Source organism: Phaseolus vulgaris, chromosome 9 (genome assembly GCF_051622355.1).
Source record: "Phaseolus vulgaris cultivar YP4 chromosome 9, ASM5162235v1, whole genome shotgun sequence".
Taxonomy (NCBI): Eukaryota; Viridiplantae; Streptophyta; class Magnoliopsida; order Fabales; family Fabaceae; genus Phaseolus; species Phaseolus vulgaris.
The window spans coordinates 12,804,850-12,826,972 of NC_143506.1; the positions used below are offsets into that span (position 1 = coordinate 12,804,850).

Consider the following 22,123-nt stretch of genomic DNA (forward strand, 5'->3'; position numbering starts at 1 on the left):
TCACGATACGAATCGCACGAAACGATACGGTTTAGGCGTCGTACGATACGAATCGTACAAAGAATCGTTTTCGCTCCCGTATCGCAACTGTATCGTGCGAATCGGAAGACGAATCGGAGAATCGTTTCGTTTCGTATAATAAATTGGAATTTGAAAACCCTAATTTTAAAATTTTACCTCGCGAACCTCTTCTCCTCTCTCCTCCGACAGCAACGACCATCAGACTCGTGACAGTAGGAGGTGCGGCGCCAGACAACAATAGCAACAACTTTGTGGAATTGTGCAATTGCTGAGGCGCACTGCTGGACGAAGGCGCTCGACTAGATGCGCGGTGGTCGTTGGAGGTGCGTGACTGTAAGCACGGTGAAGAGAGTAGAAAACAGAGAGTGAAGCAGAAAACAGGGAGTGATTAACTGCTGTCTTGGGATTTTTTCTATTATCTTGGATTTTTAAAAATAAGGAAAACAAAAAGAAAGGCAAATGTTACATAAGTGTACATGATTGTTTTGATGTTGAAGAGAGAGCTCTGAGTAAAAAAAGAAGAGAGGTAATTATTTTTATTTAGAACTTCTTCAACTTACAACTGGAAAACTTTAACAAACTAAACTAATTAAATTTATTTGTTTTTCTTTTGCTAATATAGGTTCTAGAAATTTAAATACCAAGATCAATAAAAATGAAAAATTCACAGAAGATGAGGAAGACATTGAAGAAGAACTTTTAATAGAAGATGAAGATGACTTGAGTGATGTAGATGTTGGAGAAGAAGATGATGAAATATGAATGACTATGATAATTGCACCTTTGCATGTTTACATATCTTATATATTTAATTATATGTTACAATTTTAATGTTTATGAATCTTACGATTCATGATACGAAACGATTCACGATTCAGAAAATCAACTCTCCGATACACTACTTGTATCTCGATTCAACTACCATGATTGGACATGTAATATTTGACTGTCTTTGTTAGTTATTGGACATGTAATATTTTGCTTTCTGAACTTGCACTATTGCTTTATGATATTATGTTAACTTATGTTTAGTTATTTATTGTAGTAATTGCATTATACATGACATCATCATCCCACAAACGTAACAGAACCCGTAAGGGTAAATCTTCAGCAGAAGATGTTGACGTTTGATAAGTGTCTAATTTCAGTAATATTTCATATTAAAATATAAGCACTTATGAGGATTTATTGCTAATTTACATATAAAATAATTCCTAATTTATGAATTTATACCTTTTTACATTTTTTATAATCTTTATTTGAATAAGAGTATTTTATTCTCAAATTTGGTGTTAATTGCATATTTCTAAGGAAGATTGAAGATTTGGATTAAAGATGACTGATTTGAGCTAAAAAGATAAAGATAGAAGGTCCCAGAATGGAAAAAGATGCAAAGAAAGATTGAGCCTTTTTTATGTTTTATCATTTAGCCCGTTAGCGCGACATAGGAAACAACCTAACCCTAGAAAACTAGGATAAATAGAGGGCTAGAGGCTCAACCTTAGTGTGCCAGATTGAGAGGAAAACACCATAAAGTGAATTGTAACCCAATTGGGAGAATGGAAGGTGATAGAAGTATGCGTGGCTAATTCTACCATTTGGAATTGGGAGTAATCTACTCAAACTCTTATGTATTGAGGTGATATTTTATATATTAATATTCAGTTCTTGATTGATTATTGATATTGTTGTTTTACTTTTAATTTTCCGTGACAAATTGAAAATCTTAAATCTGACCGGGAGGTATTTTTAGGGTTCGGACCTAAACAACAATACTTAACATATTTGAGTGCTAGGAATAGACTTAAAATGTTAATTGCTATTAAACGTCTGAGCTTCGTTCTAAGTTGTTCTTATAATTATGCGAGGGATCGATAGTTAGGGGACATTCTTAAGGATTTTATATGCGAGGAATCGATATAAATGATTTTTATACGGGCATGAATTTCGATCAAAAGAACTTAATATTGACATGCTAATCAAAATACTTGAGAGTGAGAGAGATAAACTAATCCTTATTTTTCCAATTGAAACAACTAATTCTTTGTTTGTTTTCTTATTGATCAGTGTCAACACAATTAATTCAAAACTCTTTTAATTGTTCTATTTTTATATTTAGCAATTATTGTACTCGATAATTCATTGTTCCTTGTGGGATCGATATCCGTCCTTAGGGACAATTATTACTTTTGACAAACGCGGTGCACTTGCCGTAAAAAGTCATCAAGTTTTTGGCGCCGTTGCTGGGGAACAAATTTGATTTGTTGAGTATAATTTCCTAAATATTGTAAATATTTTTTTTATTATTATTATTTGTTTTGATTTTGTTTATTTTATTAAAATTAGATTTGATTTTGATTTTAGTATAGATTTACTGTTTTTTTTAAAAAAGGTTATTGTTTTTATAATCTTTTCTTTACGTTATGTAATTTAGTTTAGTTTAGTTTATTTTTATTTTATTTGTTTTGATTTTGATTTTGTTTTATTATATGTTATTTTAGTTCTTTTTAGGATTAGTTTACGTAGTTTGATTTAGATTTACGTAACTGTTATTTATTTGTTTTAATTATATTTTATTATTAGTCTTATGTTTTATTTCTACGTAAGCAAGTTAGTTAGAATATTAGTTAGTTTACGATTATAGTTTTCAGGGGTTTTTTTAGCTTTATTTTATTTTATTTCTAGTATTTATTTTTTATTTTTAAGTATGTTATTTTTTGTTTTTTATTGTTTTCTTTTATTCTGTTTCTAGTTTTTATTTTATCTATATTTTTTTTTAATATATTTGTTATTTTTCTCTTAACGTCGTTTTAGTGTTTTATTTTAGTTTTTGTGTTATTTTTATTTTATTTTACGTATTTTGTTTTTATTTCAATTTTTTTTAATTTAATTTATTTTATTTTATTTTTTAAGAAAAAAAAAGTACTCTGTTTTTTTTTTCTCCACTAATATGCTTTAGGAAGAAAGCAACATGGCAGAACAACAAGCACCACCTCCTAGGAGGACACTTGGAGATTATGTCAGGTACCAAGGACCAAGACATTTTTCTAGTATTGCAATACCTACTACTGCCAAGGCCTTGGAAATCAATCCTGATTTTCTCACTCTCATCAGTGCCTATCAATTTACAACAATGGAACATGAGGATCCATATTCACATTTGGATACATTTTATGAATTGGTAGGAACAATGGGTTTTCATTCAGGTGATCTTGAAAATGTTTATATGCGCTTGTTTTCTTTTTCATTGGCAGGAAAGGCTAAGGAATGACTCAAATCACTTCCAAATCAGAGCCTCACTAGCTGGAAGGATGTAGAGGAAAATTTTTTGCAAAGATTTTTTCCAATTTCTCGCTACATCAAAGCAAAGTCTGAAATCTCTATGTTCAGACAAGGAGCAAATGAAGTCTTTTGTGATACATGGGAAAGATTTAAGATGATATTGAGAAAATGCCCAAATCATGGGTTTGAAGATATTGCTCAACTGAGCGTATTCCTGAATGGTCTCAGATCTGACATAAAGATGCTCCTAGATGTTGCAGCTGGTGGCACAATGATGGCCCTTGATGTAGAACAAGCGACAATAATTATTGATGCATTGGCATCAACTGATTATAAAGCCCAACATGATGGACAAGATCTTCATAATAAAGGGTTGTTAGAAGATGCACTCTTGGCTAAAAATAAGATTCTGACACAGCAGATTGAGCAACTAACTGCACAAATGGCTAAATTGCCCCAACAATTATATGTTGTTCATTCATCTCAAAGCCAAAGTCAGTCAATCAGGTGTGATTTTTGTGGAGATGTTCATCCTAATGGTCACTGTTTTTATCAGAACAATTCACCTGAAGTTGAGGATCCATCCATGCTTGAAAGAATGAATAAAGTTGAAGACGCTCTGACAAAGATTGTGAGCGCGCAGGACAATATTGTGAAAGCGCAGGACAATAGCATGGCCATGATTAGGAGCATAAAGATCCAGATGGGACAACTGACCAAACAAATTGCACAAATTCCAGAGGAACAAAATGGCCAGTTTTCAATCAATAGCCAAACCAATTCAAAAGAGCATTGCGATAATGTAGTTGCTGAACAAGAAGAAAAAGATGAGACAAAGGGGAAGAGAGATGAGAAAGAGAGAAGTGAGGAGGAAAAAATAAAGAGGAAAAGTGAAAATAAGGAGAGAGGAGTTCTTGAAAAAGATTTATCATATCCTCATTCTCCTTCAAAAAAAGAGAAGGAAAGAAAATTCTTTGATAAATTGCTCCCTAAAAATTATTTTGCAGGAAATTTGAAGCAAGATTCAACATTTGAAAGATTTCGAAAGAATAGGAGCTATATTGAAGAAAGAAATATAGAGCTTGAGGATGGATACAATGTCATTATTCAAAAAGGCCTGCCTAAAAAATTCAAGGACCCAGGGAGTTTTAACCTTCCTGTGTCTATAGGTGCTTTATTAGTAGCCAATGCTTTATTGGATTTAGGAGCAAGCGTAAATATAATTCCTTTGGCAATGCTGAAGAAAATAGGGGATTTGGAGATTAAACCCACCAAGATGACTTTAAAGCTAGCTGATCAAGTAACCAAGTATCCATATGGTGTGGTTGAAGATGTTCTCATCAAGGTGGATAAATTCACATTCCCTGTGGATTTTGTTGTGATGGACATGAAAGAAGATGAGGAGGTTCCCTTGATACTTGGAAGACCCTTTATGAAGACTGCTAGAATCATAGTTGATGTCGACAAAGGATAACTTCAAGTTAGAACTCAAGATGAGGAGGTAACTTTAAATCTTTTTTATGGTCATAAAAATTTTAATGCAGGAGAAGAATGTGTACAGAATGATGCAACAAAGAGAGTTGTCCATCTTGAAATAAACAGGCGTCAAGCTAGATGACGTTAAACGAGCGCTTACTGGGAGGCAACCCAGTCCACATTTTAGTTTTATGTTGTTATCTTTGTTTATTTTATTTTTCAAAAAAAAAATATATAAAAAATCTTGTATGCCTCCTAATCATTTTGCAGGTTATGTATTTTGACCTGAGGATAGGTTCTATTAGTCAAGGGGGCAGATCCAGCAAATGAAGCAAGATTATAGATAAAGATTTTAACAAAAAGCTGGATGACTTCTTAAGAAGAGAGGATTGAGCAAAAATATGGTTCTATCTATCTAATTCTCTTTTCTTTTCAATTATTTAAATTTTATTTTCTGTTTAGTTTTTATTTATTTTATTTTATTTTTCGGTTATTTTGTTTTTTGTTTATTTGCTTTTTTTTAGTTTGTTTTAATTGCTTATTTTGTATTTTGAATAAATTTGTTGTTTTTTTATAGTTTGTTAGTTTTAGGTTTTGAATTTTCTTTCTTGAATAAATTTCCAGTTTTAATTTGTTTGCTTTCTAGTTTATTTTTCTCAAATAAAAAAGAACTAGAATATTAATTTTGAATTGTGGAAAAAAGAATTTGTGTTTAAATATTAAATAGTGAGATGAATTAGACACATGTTAGAAAAGAAAATTAGATTGAATCCTTATTCAAATGTAGTTAAAAGTATGATACATAAATTTAACAGGATGATTGATTAGGACAGATAATGACAAGACAAAAAGGAATTAGACCAATTAAACCAAGTGAGTGTGTGAACCTTAAACAGTTTGAGAGTTTTACTGATGAATTGACAGTTGTGGTTGCTTAATTTTTATTTTTGTTGCATCATAAAAGAGCATGAAGATGTTTGAGGCATTTGTTTGTGTTAATTAGGAGCCAGGGCCAAAAAGCCAACCTTTATATTAGAATTCCATTTTTTTTTATCCCCTTTGGGCCAAGAATTTTTTTGTTAATATTGCACCTTAACCTTTATTGATATAATTTCCTACCCTTTAGCATGTTTAAGGAAGGAGAACATAAATGCAATACTTATAGAAAAGGGAATGTTGGTTCTGATTGTGAAAGTCAAAAAGTTGAAAATAGGAAGAATCTTTTCCTATTATTGAAAAGAAAAAAAAAGGAACAGAAGAAGAAAAATAAATAGAAAAGAAAGATAGAAAAATTTCATGAAAATCATGAAAAGTCAAAAAGAAAATGAGGGAAAAGGTGACATCGAAAGAAAGTGGTAATTAGATAACATATATGTTCTCTATAATTGAATTGTAGATATGTTCTTCTTCTTTAATATGTGCATTTTGTTATCTAAGAAAAACCAATATTTTTTGGAAGCCCAACCTCATTACAACCCTGGAAAAGACCTCAAGATTCATGTTTCTAATATGTTTGTGATTTGAAGATGAAAGGAAAAGCAACTGTGATTTGTTCTGATTCAGTGAAAATAGAGAGAAACAAACACTTACCCGTGAGCATATGAGAAGATATTCCTTGATGAATTGTCATTTATTTGTTTTGATTTGATCCTGGAAATTGATTGTGTCTATAATTATCTATATTTGAATTTGGAAGCATCATAAGTTTCTAATTTGATCTGTTGTTTAGTGAATTAAGCTGTTTGATATTTAAATTCAAATATATTCATTTACTTTGCTTGAGGACAAGCAAGATTCTAAGTTGGGGAGAGTGATAAGTGTCTAATTTCAGTAATATTTCATATTAAAATATAGGCACTTATGAGGATTTATTGCTAATTTACATATAAAATAATTCCTAATTTATGAATTTATACCTTTTTACATTTTTTATAATATTTATTTGAATAAGAGTATTTTATTCTCAAATTTGGTGTTAATTGCAGATTTCTAAGGAAGATTGAAGATTTGGATTAAAGATGAATGATTTGAGTTAAAAAGATAAAGATAGAAGGTCCAAGAATGGAAAAAGATGCAAAGAAAGATTGGGCCTTTTTTATGTTTTATCATTTAGCCCGTTAGCGCGACATAGGAAACAACCTAACCCTAGAAAACTAGGATAAATAGAGGGCTAGAGGCTCAACCTTAGTGTGCCAGATTGAGAGGAAAACACCATAGAGTGAATTGTAACCCAATTGGGAGAATGGAAGGTGATAGAAGTATGCGTGGCTAATTCTACCATTTGGAATTGGGAGTAATCTGCTCAAACTCTTATGTATTGAGGTGATATTTTATATATTAATATTCAGTTCTTGATTGATTATTGGTATTGTTGTTTTACTTTTAATTTTCCGTGACAAATTGAGAATCTTAAATCTGACCGGGAGGTATTTTTAGGGTTCGGACCTAAACAACAATACTTAACGTATTTGAGTGCTAGGGAATAGACTTAAAATGTTAATTGCTATTAAACGTCTGAGCTTCGTTCTAAGTTGTTCTTATAATTATGCGAGGGATCGATAGTTAGGGGACATTCTTAAGGATTTTATATGCGAGGAATCGATATAAATGATTTTTATACGGGCATCAATTTCAATCAAAAGAACTTAATATTGACATGCTAATAAAATACTTGAGAGTGAGAGAGATGAAACTAATCCTTATTTTTCCAATTGAAACAACTAATTCTTTGTTTGTTTTCTTATTGATCAGTGCCAACACAATTAATTCAAAACTCTTTTAATTGTTCTATTTTTATATTTAGCGATTATTGTACTCGATAATTCACTGTTCCTTGTGGGATCGATATCCGTCCTTAGGGACAATTATTACTTTTGACAAACGCAGTGCACTTGCCGTAAAAAGTCATCAACGTTCCTCCTCCAGCAACGAGGATTCAACAAGTTCTTGATTATTCAAGATACTTCAGTACCAGGCGTCAAATGGTGGTGTTTGAAAAGAACTTTCACGCAAGAGCAGTATTACCACCAAAAGTGATGCATACTTCATTTTTTGTTGGTCCAGGATTTGAATTCCAAAATCTTATGAATTGGCAAGGTTTACGACCTTTCTTTGGAATTAATCTTCCGTATTATGAGGATTTGGTAAAAGTATTTTATACAAATGCAAAAATCACACCTGTTGGTCACCTTGCCATTGAGATTTGCGGAAGAATGATACACATTAAAGAAATGGAGTGGATGACCATTGCTCATCTACAGTATGACGGTCTTAAGTTAACCCCTGGGACAATCCCTGAGAAACTGAATTTTGATCGAGCACTAGCATTATCGTCCATGATTCGTGAAGACGTTGAAGATGAAAATCTAAAAAATGTCGGTAGTCTGAAAATGAATGACCGACTGTTGCATTACACATGGGTGCATATCTTGTGCCCTCAAGGAAGCAACTATGCACAACTACTAAATGAAGATATTTTTATGTTGTGGTTAATAAAAAATAATGTATGCATTAATTTGCCTCATTACATCATGCAACACATCATCAAATGTCGGGATAACAAGAAACCTCTCCCATATGCAAATTTGATAACGAGGATCTTGCAGGTGTATGGCTTCGACTTGTCGAATGAACAAGCAATAATGCTAGGCTGGAATCATTACTTTGGGAAAAAGTATGACAAAATTAAATATATTCCAGGTTAATGGCGTATGGCAACTTGGTAGACCTCACCATGCACACGAAGAAGTTGATGAAGAGGATGAATTGTCAGCACAAGATGTTGAAGGTGGTCAACCTGAGGAGGCAAACCCCACTCAAACGGAATTGTTAACTCAAATTTTGTCCGACATACAAAACATGAATACCTGAATTGACAGGGTTGATCAAAGGATGAACAGAATTGAGGATACTCTGAGTGACATTCGACGTCATCAAGGCCATTGAGTGTGTTATCATTATGTTATTGTCATTGTTATTTTTATTTCTAATTTTCATGTTGAACATTAATGAATTGTTATTGTTATTTTTGAAGTTGACATTGTTATTGTTAAGGTTTTATGCTACTTATTTACATAATCATATTGTTTTTAATGCAACTTTTTTACCATCTTATTACTTTGACAACATTGGTTAAGTGTCATTCAATGTCTGCATATCACAACACGTCGTCATCTAGTTGTACTGGTTGTAGTGTGCAAAAACGTGGTACTTTTACCCATGCTACTGGGAGCACAAGTGTCTTTGTTGATCCTATTTGTGATTGTGGACAATTTGTTGTTTTGAGAATAGCGACAACACAAAAAAATGTTGGAAATTTTTTTTGGGGTTGTCCCAACTACAAGGTAAAATTTATTCAATTAGGTTTGAAACAAACTTAAGAATGTTATTTTAAACTTATTCATTGTTCAATTTTATTTTTTTCTTCAAAACAGATTAGAAGTAACATGGTTTTAGGCTGTAATTTTTTCAAATGGTGCATTGAAGACGTTGCCGATGAAAAAGATGAAATTATTATCATACAACGGAATAAAATATGTCTTATAGAAAACCGTTTGAAGGTCTCCAAGGATTAAAATGTTATTACTGAGAATGTCTTTTCTTTTTCTAATTAACATTATTATCTTCTTCATGTAATGACTTTATATTATATATTTTGACACCTACTTAATATTCATGTTATATTCTAAATTTCTATTTTCTTTTTAAAATATATTCATTTTGCTATTCATAATAATGAAAATTATTATTAAAATTAATTATATATATATATTTGTATATATATAACATAACATAATTTAAAAAATCATATATAATATTAAAATTATGTAAATAAATTAACTTAAATAAAAAATAATTTTTAATTAATAAAATGTTAAATAATAAAATTATACTTTAATTTTAAATTATAATTAACTAAAATATGAAATAGGATTAATCATTATTTATTATTTATTTATATACAAGGGTAAAATTGTAATCTTACAAACTTTACTATTCAAAATAATTTATAATATTATTACAATTATCACATCACTCACCAATTTCAATAAACTTTTCTCACACATCCACTCTAACATACCCCAATCCAAACAACCTCAACTTTTTTCACATTTTCTTCACACTTTCACTCCCATTCACCTTCAACTTTCCACTCCCCACACCCTCTAATTCAAACACACCCTGAGTCACATAGAATAATAATTTACCAATATTTAAGGACTTAACTTTATACACTAGTAGTATGTTTTAAGCACTTACTCAAATTTTATGTCTTGATCTCTGTATAACAAAAACAATACATTTTATTTTATATACTAATAAAATTTTTATTTATAGTATTGATTGTATTGACAATGCGATTATTTTAAAGGTCAACCAAAAAAATAAAGATTATTATAAATTATTTTTTGAAAAATGTTCACAGATCCAACTAGTAAATAGTAAATTCAAAAAGTGGCTTAGTTATTTTTATTAAATTGATTCCTTTAATTTGCAATCTTTATTTCGTTCTTTAATTAAATAAACCCCATCTTTTGTTCCTAATATATTTTTAATTTTGTAAAGATATTTGAAGTTATTTATCTTATACTATAATAAAATTACTTGAATTTATGTCTGCTTTGTGAATCTCGCCTAAAATTCATAAAAAAATTGAAATGTAATGTTATTATCATGGCTGATTAGAGTATTTTTGTTGTATAATTTGGTTCGTTTTTTAATTAAAAATATATCTGAACTAGATATATAAGTCATGTTTAGTTCATTTTCAACATAAAATTTTTAACTAAACCACAATAACTTTTGCACTTGACTTTTCTTTTTTATTTTATATTTCTTTATTTAGTATATATATATATTCGATCTTTTTTACATCATTGATTATCTATTTCACATTAATTTTTTTTTCAACATTAATACATTTTGTTTATACATATTAACAGTTATTTTACTTTTTAGTAAAAAAGAAAATAGAATGAAATATAAAGTATAAGGAATGTTTACACTTTTATTATGAAGGAAAAACAAAAAAGGTGATTATGTTTTATTTATACATTTAGGAATATATAGTATGTAACTTCTAATATTTACTTTCATATGTCTAACAAATTTATTTATTTTACACATGTGTATTGCATTAAATTCAAAACACAAACATCATAATGAATCTCTCTATATGGTTTCCTTTCAATAATATTTGTTTGTTTTGTTTTTAACACATTTCTTTCCAAGACTAATAATGTAGCATTCACCTCACCAAAACAACTCTTCTTTTAGTTCATTCATATATGTTAAACATGTTACTTTTTTGACACAATTTTACAAGCATGAACTAACTTATGTATATTAGGTTTTTATCTTGCATAAATATCTCAAATGTTTATCTATATGAGTGAAATAAGTAATATAATATAGCCTTAAAATAATTTATTTTGGTTCGATTTGGATCGGTCCAAGCGGTAAACAAAACCAAAATGTGCTTGGTTTTGAAAAAAAAAATCTATAAAAAATTATCAGTTTAAATATAGTATTGATTTTGTTATTTCTTTACTTTATTTTTTTTTATTTTTTTCACACTGTTAAGGGTTATGACATGTTTATTTTATTAAAAAATTATATAAAGAGACAGCATATAGGTCGCATATTAAGGTTTTGTTTGGATTAGGGAGTGAAAAGAAGTGAGTAGATTTGTGATAATTTAAAGAGAAAGTGTAAAGAAGTTAGGGTGTTTGGATTAAGATAAATAGAGTGGAAAGTGTGGGTAAAATTTATAAAAGTTTGTGAATTATGTGATAGGTGTGATTGAAATTATATATTTTTAAATTGATAAAAATGTAAGTTTACAAATTTATCCTTATATTTAAAAATGGTTAAAAATTAATTTGATATATTTATTTATAAATTATAATGATTTTTAATTAAAATATTATTAAAATATTTATAATTATAAATATTTGATAATTTTTTTATATTAAATAAAGTTATTATTTTTATCTTTACTTTTTTTAATTAATATAATTATCATATAAATTTATTTTTTAATTATTAAAAAATATTTTTTAATTATTATTTATATTTATAATTTATTATATATAATATGATTAATTATGTTTTTATAATAATTATGTTTTTTTATAATGTTTATATTTAAATGATAATTATATTTTAAATAAATAATAATAATTTAAGTTTAAAATAAAAAGAGTAAAAAAGTAAATTAAAATTAATATATATATATATATATATATATATATATATATATATATATATATATATATATATATAACTTTCTTCCCGTTGGGAAAAAAGTTTTGCGTGGAATTTTTTTTATTAGGTGATTTTCTTCACTTTTCATTACCAACCGCAATTCTTTGTCTTTCTTTACTTGAAAACAAACGCAGCCTAAGGTAGTGTTTGCTTTTGGAGGTAGACTATAGTTGACGACGGATGTCCCAATCGCCTCCTTGTTTGGATCAGCTGATTAATGAGAGTGCGCGGGGGTAGAGGAGTAGATGGTTGGAAGGTGAAGGTTCCTTCTCACAAGTGCAGAGAAAGAAGAGGGAGAAGAAAGAAAGCCACCTAAGAATGTGGTAATGACGTATGTGCCCTCATTTCTTTTATAAAATTTTCTATGAATTAATCATACACTGTACATCTATTTTTTATCTATTTTTTCCTTATTAATCAGAATTAATAAAATACATGATTTGAAATTTTAGGCTTTATAATAATATAATATAATAATAAAATAAATAATAATAATATTATAAATATTTATATATTTATAACAGTAATTTTTTTATTAATATTAATAATATAAATGTTTAAATATTAAAATAAAAATAATATGTAAAATTAATTTATAAAATAATAATGTTAATTAAAATAAAATTTTAAAATAATGACAACAAAAATAAATTAAATAAATGTATTAAATAATAATAATTTTAATTTTATATTATTTTATTATTTTATTTATAATTTAAATTTTACATTATTTTAATTAACAAAAATGTACACAAATTTTTTTTTTTTATACACAGATAAATTTGTAATCTTACAATTTATACAATTAAAAATAATTAAAATATTCTTACAACCATCATATCATTTACCAATTTCAATAAACTTTCTTCAAACATCCACTCTAACATACCTCAATCCAAACAACCTCAACTTTCTTCACATTTTCTTCATACTTCCACTCCCAACACTCAACTTTTCACTCCTCACACCCTTTAATCCAAACAAAACATAAGTCTAAATTCCATTACCAATCCCGTTATTTTAACAACTCTCCATCAACAACTATTTAATTGTAGTAGCATTCTCTTCCACTATGTCCCATCACGTATGATCCATGACTCACAAAACCAATTTACAATGCTACCACTCTTGTCTCCTCGAAACCACCGTTCCCTAGTTAACACCTACCGCATCACCACATCCACATTTTTTTCACTAATCAAGACCCGAAATATCCATGTCCTTTACCAAAGCCACAACAAAAGTGGTCAAACCCCAGTCTGCACAAAGATGTTGTCGGCAATAGCAAATCAATGTCTGCCCAAAAGTGTTGATAGCAAGTCGTACAATGGAAGTGCACAATGAAAAAAATGGTTGCTATTTGTGCCAAATGCAAAAGGGTCGCAATATTAGATGTTGTGGTGCTTGCGCGCTAGTTTAGGTCAATGACTATGAACGGAAAAAATGGTTGAAAGTTGGGGATATAGAATGAGATTGAATTTTGGCAGATGACATTAAATCCTGCTTAAAAAGAAAAAAAGGCTCCGGCTGAAGAAGGGAGAGATGGTAAAAAGGGTAAATGAACCGTTTTACAATTCTTGATTAAAAATAACAGGTTCTTCAACCTTAAAACGTCCAAACCAAGACTAGGAAACCTAATAGAAATTCCAATCAGCAGAAACTTAAAAAATAGGTTCTGCAACCTTCGAGGTCCAAACTCCGAGTAGAAGCCACGTAGAAATTCCATTGAGCACACCAGACAGAACATGAAGATAGGGCCATCAGGTCATAGAATTCTAGGTAGCCTTTCCGAAGTTAAAGGCTCGAAATTATGAACAATATGTAGGCCTAAAAGCTACATTTAAGACATCCCTTGTACATATAGCATGTAGAAAAGAATGATATAAAGCAGGCTCATCTTGACTCTTAAGTTCAAAATAAGTCAACAACACAGTACATAAGGTTCAAAAGAAAAATTAGAACCAAAAACATTTTTCACTCTCCATTATAACACAACGCCGCAGTAAAGGATGATCAAAGTATCGTCTAGACAAGTTAAGAAAATCAGTGGGATATCAAAACATGTCAGTTGGCAATCTCCAAACTCAACAGCAAGATAGAAGAATAACCAAGTATCGTGCTAAACCAGTTAAAAAAAATCGATGCCGAAATCGAAAACATGTCCGTACGCATGCTGTATATATGGCATAGAAAAATGTTTTTTTACTCCAATATTTCATCCTACACTCCAATAAATATTAAAATTTTAATTATTTATAATTTTTTTAATTTTAAAAATTATTTTAACATTTTACATTTTATTTATATTTTTACTAAAAATATATATTTTTTTAAATTTTTTATTTATTATAAATATTAATATTTTGTTGGAGGAGTAAGGTGAGAAGGAGTCATGAGCTATCCCATATATAACATCCAGTAGATTATTTTCATATTATTGGCAAAAAGGTAATTAGATCTTCGGTAAAGCCGTTGGCAGATCCGCTGGGATATCTGAACTTGCCTGCCACAAGAAAATTAAACTTTTGCCATTAATTGTACTGCCAATCGATATAAGATTAAACTAGACAAAGTGATTTTAGTAATCTGCTACCATTAAGCATAAAGATATGATATCATTCTCTTAATGGTTTGTATTATTATAAGCTAAAAAGATTCATATAACATGTAGAAAGAAAACGTGGCAGTGGGTTCTTTCAGTCAATCATATGTATGACTGACATATTACTAAGTATGCAGTATCAGGAATACAAATTTTAAATATGGGGTTTTCAAATGTGTGGCTACCATAACATGACAAGAAAACATTAAATACATTCCATTAAATGCTTTAAATTGTTTTAAAAAACTAAATGAGCTCATGTGTTTTCGACATATAATACTTAATTTTTTTTAAAGAAAGAATTTCCATTTAGACTTCTTATCTAGAGGGGCTAGATTAGTCAGTCTACCTAGTTGAACTAACGTGATTTGGGCTTAGGGCTGGGTCTTGGGCTAGAAACATGCCTTTCATTCAGGCCATAAAATAGAATTCCAAGCCTGGCCAAGCCTCAACCTACATTTTACATTTAAAATAGGTGGGACTAGCCTAAACAAATAGAAGCCTAAATGGGTTGGAGGAGGCGTTTTCTTCCTGCTGCACCTCCATACTTTTTTTTTGAAAAGTTTAATTTACCCTTTCCAAATTATAGAGTTTGGGATGTACTTTCGGGATTTGAAAATACCTTTTGAACTCTATGTATTCCAAATTGTAAAATTCAGAATGAACAATTTCGGTAATTTTGAAAATATGGGAAAATTATGGAGATGCAGGAAGAATTCGCCGTTGGACAAACATACCTGGAATTGATTTAGACCTAAAATTTAGAGCCCTAGTCCAATGGGTCTAATGGAGCAGGCCCAGGGCCAACTCGTTTTCCCACCTCTTATCAAGTGTTCACAAACACACAATAGAAAAACACTAAATTTTTCATTACAAAAAAAATTATACTTCCTTTTTCTTTCCTTTTCAAGTAGGATAAAGGGACTTCATACCTGAAGATATCTATTCAACATTGTTGTTGTACTGAAATTAAAGCCCTGAACTGGTTCTCCTTTAGTTCGAGATGCATTAAGTTGCTTTCTGACTTGAGTAGCCAGTGACTGCATTATCATTAACTATAATGAGAATGGACCAGGAAATAAAGTGGGAAGAAAACTGCAATTGAAATTATATGTATTTCTCAGATAGAAACACAACGAATCATTACTTCTCGAAACCATACCTTCCCCAGCTCTACTCCCCACTGATCAAAAGAATTGATTCCCCAAATGAAACCCTCTACAGCAATTCTGTGTTCATAGATTGCCAACAACTGAGGAACATAGAGCACCAAGAAATTATGACCAATAAAGTAATTTGCATAGATCCTCATGCAAGAAAACAAATTTGAAGAGTGATCTCAGCAGGAAAATCAAAAGTTGACAAATTATTCCTCATATCATGAGAAAGGTAAGGGACCAACTAATTTAGAATATACAACTCAACCATGGAATGAAAGACGCACATATGGTACCTTTATATTCTATCAAGAACTATAAACAAAAACTGAAGGATTGAAGAAAACAATATGGACAGAAGGAAAAATGAATGGAAACTATTTGCCAAACAGATATAGCTTTTGCAGTAGTTATTCTGATACGGGGCTAAACTGTCAAGATATTATGTACACATCAATGAAGGAATAGGCACTAAAGAATAAAAACTAAAATACTCTTTACAAACCTTCCAAAGTGAATATGCTTATTTCTCATGTTAAATCTCCAGTGTGAAAGCCTAGCTTGGAATATGACAAATAGCTTTTCAAGAGAGCAAAACTAAACTAAATGCATGTCCATATTGCAAAAATATGGATATTTAATATATTATTTGTGCATAACTCTCATCAGTCATAATTACCTAATTTTCCTCAGGAACATGCTCAATAAAATAAGTAACTGACAAAAAAACCTCCACAAAAAGGAATGAACCATTTTCCTCTAATTACTAATCACAACCTTGTGGACTACATACCTGCCCGATATTGTAAGCTTTCAATGATGGAAGCAGTAGGCTGAGAGAAGGTCGGTTGCCGCTGAATGTCTGTAGTTTGGTTTAGAAAAAATTGAGCATGCTAGTGACTAAGGATTCAACTACTAAATGTGCAAGTTGCATTGAAGAACAAGGAATATCACCTTGTGAGGAATAAGGTGTGGGGAAACATTTTCCTTTTGCAGTTGGTCTGCTGTCTACAAGATTTTGATTAATGGTCATATTTCTCATGATAAATGAGCAGAGCTGAAAATCTACACAGAATTAAAAAAAAGAAGCTATTTCTACAAGTGCAGTGCTGTCGAAACCTGCATAACAGTTACCTTCGAGTTGGGAGCATTGACACAGACTTTATTATTTACATCCTTATTTATTTCCATTTGATATATAATTTAGAAGAACAGATTAAGAACAAATGTACCTTCCCATATGCAAGGGCATCAGGCTGTGCAAAAAAGTTGGACATGAGCTCATCATGGTTACTCACTACTTCACCTGGTTATAAGTTGCATTGCTAAAATATTACCAGAGGATCACTGACTTTATAGAAGTAAATTATCATGATGAAACTTGATAATGTTAATTTGTACTCCTTACCCTTCAGAAAGACAGGTTGCTGACTTTTCACAACTCCAATAAAATCACAAGGAATTACACGCCCCTAAAAGTAACAAGTGCAAAATTTCTCAACAAATAGCATAGACCCTAAATATTCACATTTTTCATATGGTTATAAAACATTAAATCAAAAGAAGCAAAGTAACTACTGTTTTAAATAGGCTGGTAAACAAAAGCAAAATTCAGGTCAGCTAAGAGAAATTAAGGAAAGCTGCATATAGAAATGCCTCATTTGCATTAATGTAGAAGAAATGTGCCCTTGGACTTTCAGTAACCTAGAGAAACACTAATTGAAGATAACCATTATATCAGATCACATTTCTGCTTGTATTGATTTGAAAGATAAAGGAAGGATGAAAATACACACGCAATTTCTTCCTGATTTTATTATGCCCATGTCAAAATCTCTAATTTGACCAAAGGATTAGCATTCTAAACAAGTAAAAAGTGGAATCGAAATATCAACCACAACATGCAATTGTAGACATTATTTCATTAGAATGTCTTTTACATCAAAATTAACATTCAGCACACTAGTAATGTAGGCTTTTTGACGTGATTAACTTTACCATTATTAAGCCCTTTAGACAAGTAGTGTTTTCAAGTATAATTTTTCACAAAAGTTTATTAATTCTTCTAAGTTCAAACACCCAATTATATGGTACTTGGTAAATCACCTGATGTATGAGCTGATAAAAGCTATGCTGCCCATTAGTTCCTGGTTCACCAAAATCAATTTCACCGGCCTCAAATGGTAGAGGAACACCATCAATTGAAACACCCTTGCCATTACTCTCCATGCTAACCTAAAGCAAAAAAATAGTAATTATATAAGAATAAAAGTAAAATAGAATTAAAATAATATTCAAGCACAATGCTGCGACAAACTTGCCTGTTGAATGTGGGGGGCCAACTTCTCCAAAGCTTGACTATAGGGTAAGATGGCCTATAAGAATACCAAAAGTTTAATGTTTTGAATGAGGCCACTTAAGAACAACAAAACCTATTTAATATTTCTGAAGGGAACAGGCCAAATAAGAACTCACTCTGGCTGGATATCCAAGAAATGAAACATTCCATATGCTCAACAAACCCAGAAGCACCTGGAGTACTCTCATAAAACGTAATTGAGCATCTCATTATGTACTTGCCAAATATACAAAACATCTTAAATACAAGAAAACCTAAGGTCCAAGAAACAAGGGATCTGAAAAATTACAATGAACCAAATTCCTAACCATTCCCACAGTTTCACCTCTTCTTCGAAAAGAAAAAGGAATATATTAAGAGAAAAAAAAATCCAAAGCTGTGGAATTGGTAACTGGTAGTAATGCTCCTAAGAGTGAAAGAAACAAAGGGAGGAAAAGAGAGGAAATAAATGCTGAAAGGAGCTTCATGTGACACAGAATATTTAGTTTACAATTATAGATTATAAAATTAACCATACTGGAGGGATAGCCTGTATGGATGGAGTATCACCATAATTAAAAGAATATATGGTTGAACAGAGATCCACATGTACAATAAATCTCAAAAGCATAAAAGATTAGAAAAGGGGCACTTACAGGTATATTGCTTTCAAAGGGCTGTGAATAGAAATGTTGATCAATGCTTGAAGCCCCATTTAAGAACCTTTAAGGGAGAAAAATACCATCATAAGAAAACATTCAAGTATATGTTTCTTAGTTTCCTACCGAAAGAATTTTCAAAACTAAGTTGTATTTTACTACCAGTGCTAATATTATGCAGAACATAATTGAAATCTAAATAGATACTAATGGAGACCAAACTACACTATATCTCATTCTAAAAGGTCATGATCATCAAAAGCATTCTTATCTACATCATTCTTGTAATCTGTGAAGTTGATTATTTCCTTTAAGGAAGAAGGTGAAGCACAATAAAGCCACAAGAAGTTATACTATTTCTAGGAACATTCTCTTCTAGAAGAGGTGCCTATAGATTAGAAGTATACTAGCAGTGAAAGACATACTTCTCTATTACAGAGAAACCGTATTGTAGAGACAATGGCAAAACTCCAACAGCACTGCAAACTGCAAGTCACATTTCAGAGCATTATAATCAAATCTGTTGTAAACTTCAAATATTCTTTAACAGGCTAAGAAGAGGGGGAGATAGATGAAACATTACTCACCACTATATCGACCACCGACCCAATCCCAAAACGCAAAAGCATTGTTAGGATCAATACCAAACTTTTCCACAAGCTGCATCATAAATGAAAGAAAAATAGTTACATATACAGCCATAATTACAAATAGAAAATGCGCTCTTCATGATTTTTTCTCTTATTAAAGAAAAAAAATGCAAAGTTTTTTAAAAATAATACCAAAGAAATTAGGACTTCACCCTTCTGTAATATGTTCTTATTACAGCTTTATTATTCAATTATTATGTTATTTCCCTTTTTGTATAAGTAAGGATAATGTTTTAACACAACATGTGCTGACAAATAATGCACATAGTTAAGGATTTAAGAAAGCAAGGCTGATATATGTATCAAGGCAAACGGTGGTGATCAAACAAAAGCAGACATGATTCATGAATAAAAACAAGAGTTAGACATTGAAGAATACTTAATCAGATAGTGCTAAAAAAGAAAAATATACCGTGAGATTTGTGCTAACAGCCACCATATGCTTTGCAACTGCAGAGGGCCTGGAAGTAATGAGAGACGGTCTTCAATTTATTATCAAAGTCCATTCTGAATATTGTTCACTCTCTATCATTTGAAAAATCGGTGAACATATTTGGAAGTGGGGTGTATGTTACAATAAGTTATAAACTATAAGTTCCAAATCTAGTTCTGCACATTTCCTCATAGAAAACGAAGGAAACTACTGAACGCCCAACCAATGCTTATACTAATATCGTTGAACAACTTCTCTTAATGCGGCACTTACCCAAGTGCAGATGAAATCCATTCTCTAAGAGTTCGAGCATTCAGCATGGTTTCAGCTGTTGTAAAAGTCTTTGAAACAACCACAACTGCAATTGTTACAAATAACAATAAGACATACAAGATAAGCCTCCATATCTATTTAATTATATATATATTCATCAGTTACACAATCGTTTACCAAGTGTTGTTTCAGGATTTAATCCTGTAATATTTCTAGCAACGTCAATAGGATCAACATTTGCAAGACTGCAGAGATTCAAACAGAAGATGAGATTGGTTTTATGAAAAGAGTACAGCCAGCTTCTAATGTGTAAGCAAATATTATACAGTCGCAGTCAACTAATGCTTGCAATCACACAGATACTTACAAGCGCAGCTGACGACCCCTTGCAGATTCAATAGCTTCAGGGTCTGCAATATGATATAAATATATATTCAACAAGTTTACTTTTAGTCAACTAGGGACACTGTTCACACACACACTTTAATATATGTCAACACAAATAAAAGGCCAATAATGGTAGAATTGTTATTAAAGAGACTAGCAGTAATCAAGCAACCTGTTTGAAGTGCAGTGTGTACAAACAGCGGACCCAAGAAGCTTCCCCCAATACCAATTGCAACAACGTCCTTCAAAGCCTTCCCTGTAGCACCAACCTTTAAAAAAAGAGTTAGTAGTTAATACCCTTTAGTTCAAATGAATCCAATGGCCAGAAAACATCCCTGTAGAATATTGGAGCAGCACATTACCCAAGAACCATTGCGAACCCGCTCAGAGAACTCCTGGATCTTGTCAAGAACTTTCCAAACTTCTGGTACAACATTTTTCCCATCACTTTGTATGACAGCATCCCTTGAAGCACGAAGGGCGACGTGAAGCACTGACCTGTTTTCCGTGCTGTTTATCTGAAAGTGAATCCAACATTATCCAAAAATGAAAAATAAAATCAAGAAAAAATAAAGTAGATATTCTGTGGACTAAAAGTGTAAAAATCAAATCACAAACCCATATATTGTATATGATAAGTTTGTTATTTTCTACAATCACGGTCTTACCACCGATAGTCTTTGATCGGTCGATAGTGTATAGTTTTTTACACTTGCCATACATAGATAATATATTAAAGTCAAAATTAACAGAAGCAAATAATGGCATGAGTGTGTTTATGTTTGTGGACTGCAAAATTTTGTTAAATTTGAAATGACAATGACTCACATGTTCCCCGCTGTACATGCGGTTAATATTTTCTTTGAGCGATGCAGCCTACAAAAAATCAACAACAGAATCAATAATCAGGATTTTGAAAGTCCTTTTTCATGTGTTTACCGAATGATAAAAGATTCAATAGAAACTCCAAACCTCCGCCAATTTAAGTAGCCTTTGAATAGTTTCGGGAGTGGCTTGTTGCCTTGAATAGTCTAACAGAATATCGTCCAACTCACTACATAACATACAAAATCATAAAAATAAATTTCCAGCGCATGGAAAATAGGAAGTGGAATTCAGAATTTCCCTGTTTTGGACTTAGGAACTGAGTGTGAATAATATATTGTTTGATTACATGAGCATGGACTGACACCGCTTATCATCGGTCAACAGATCGCGAAGATGCGTTTTCTTGATGTCCTCCACATGCGCCTGCTCAAAATTGAAACACAATTAATGATAATTTCGAATTGACTGTGAGAAATAACAACAACAGTGAAGTTGATCGATTCAATTTTGTTCAGTTACCTTCAGGTCCTTCCATGGCTGAGTTTCGGAGATGAGAAAGAAGGATGACATGAGCGCGAAGAGGGAGAATGTGACTCTGCCAGTGAATGAATGAATTGGAGACTAGCTGTGTGCGTTTGATGTAAGTCGGAACTTTCTTAACTTATTTCTTTCACATGACAGGTGCCAAATGTTGCAGGTTGAAGGAACAAAACTAAAGAGAAAAGCTATTTATATAATTCTTTTATAAAAT

At 31.0% G+C, this 22,123-nt stretch overlaps 1 protein-coding gene and 1 pseudogene across 1 annotated transcript; both read right to left on the reverse strand.

Moving 5' to 3' along the window:
• Nucleotides 1-3,383: 3,383 nt before the first annotated feature.
• LOC137823222 (small nucleolar RNA R71) lies at nt 3,384-3,489 on the reverse strand (annotated as a pseudogene).
• Nucleotides 3,490-14,159: 10,670 nt separating this feature from the next.
• LOC137820685 (Sugar isomerase (SIS) family protein) lies at nt 14,160-22,123 on the reverse strand. Its single transcript, XM_068624868.2, has 23 exons — nt 21,892-22,123; nt 21,719-21,795; nt 21,517-21,598; nt 21,373-21,420; nt 20,907-21,062; nt 20,717-20,813; nt 20,525-20,567; nt 20,335-20,402; nt 20,158-20,242; nt 19,864-19,912; nt 19,389-19,461; nt 19,227-19,287; nt 18,799-18,865; nt 18,280-18,336; nt 18,126-18,179; nt 17,911-18,039; nt 17,213-17,276; nt 17,037-17,110; nt 16,759-16,812; nt 16,598-16,666; nt 15,810-15,899; nt 15,580-15,687; nt 14,160-14,548 (listed from the first exon to the last, which is right to left on the reverse strand). Exons 1-23 carry the CDS (start codon nt 21,940-21,942, stop codon nt 14,498-14,500), a joined length of 1,707 nt encoding a protein of 568 aa, XP_068480969.2. The 5' UTR covers nt 21,943-22,123; the 3' UTR covers nt 14,160-14,497.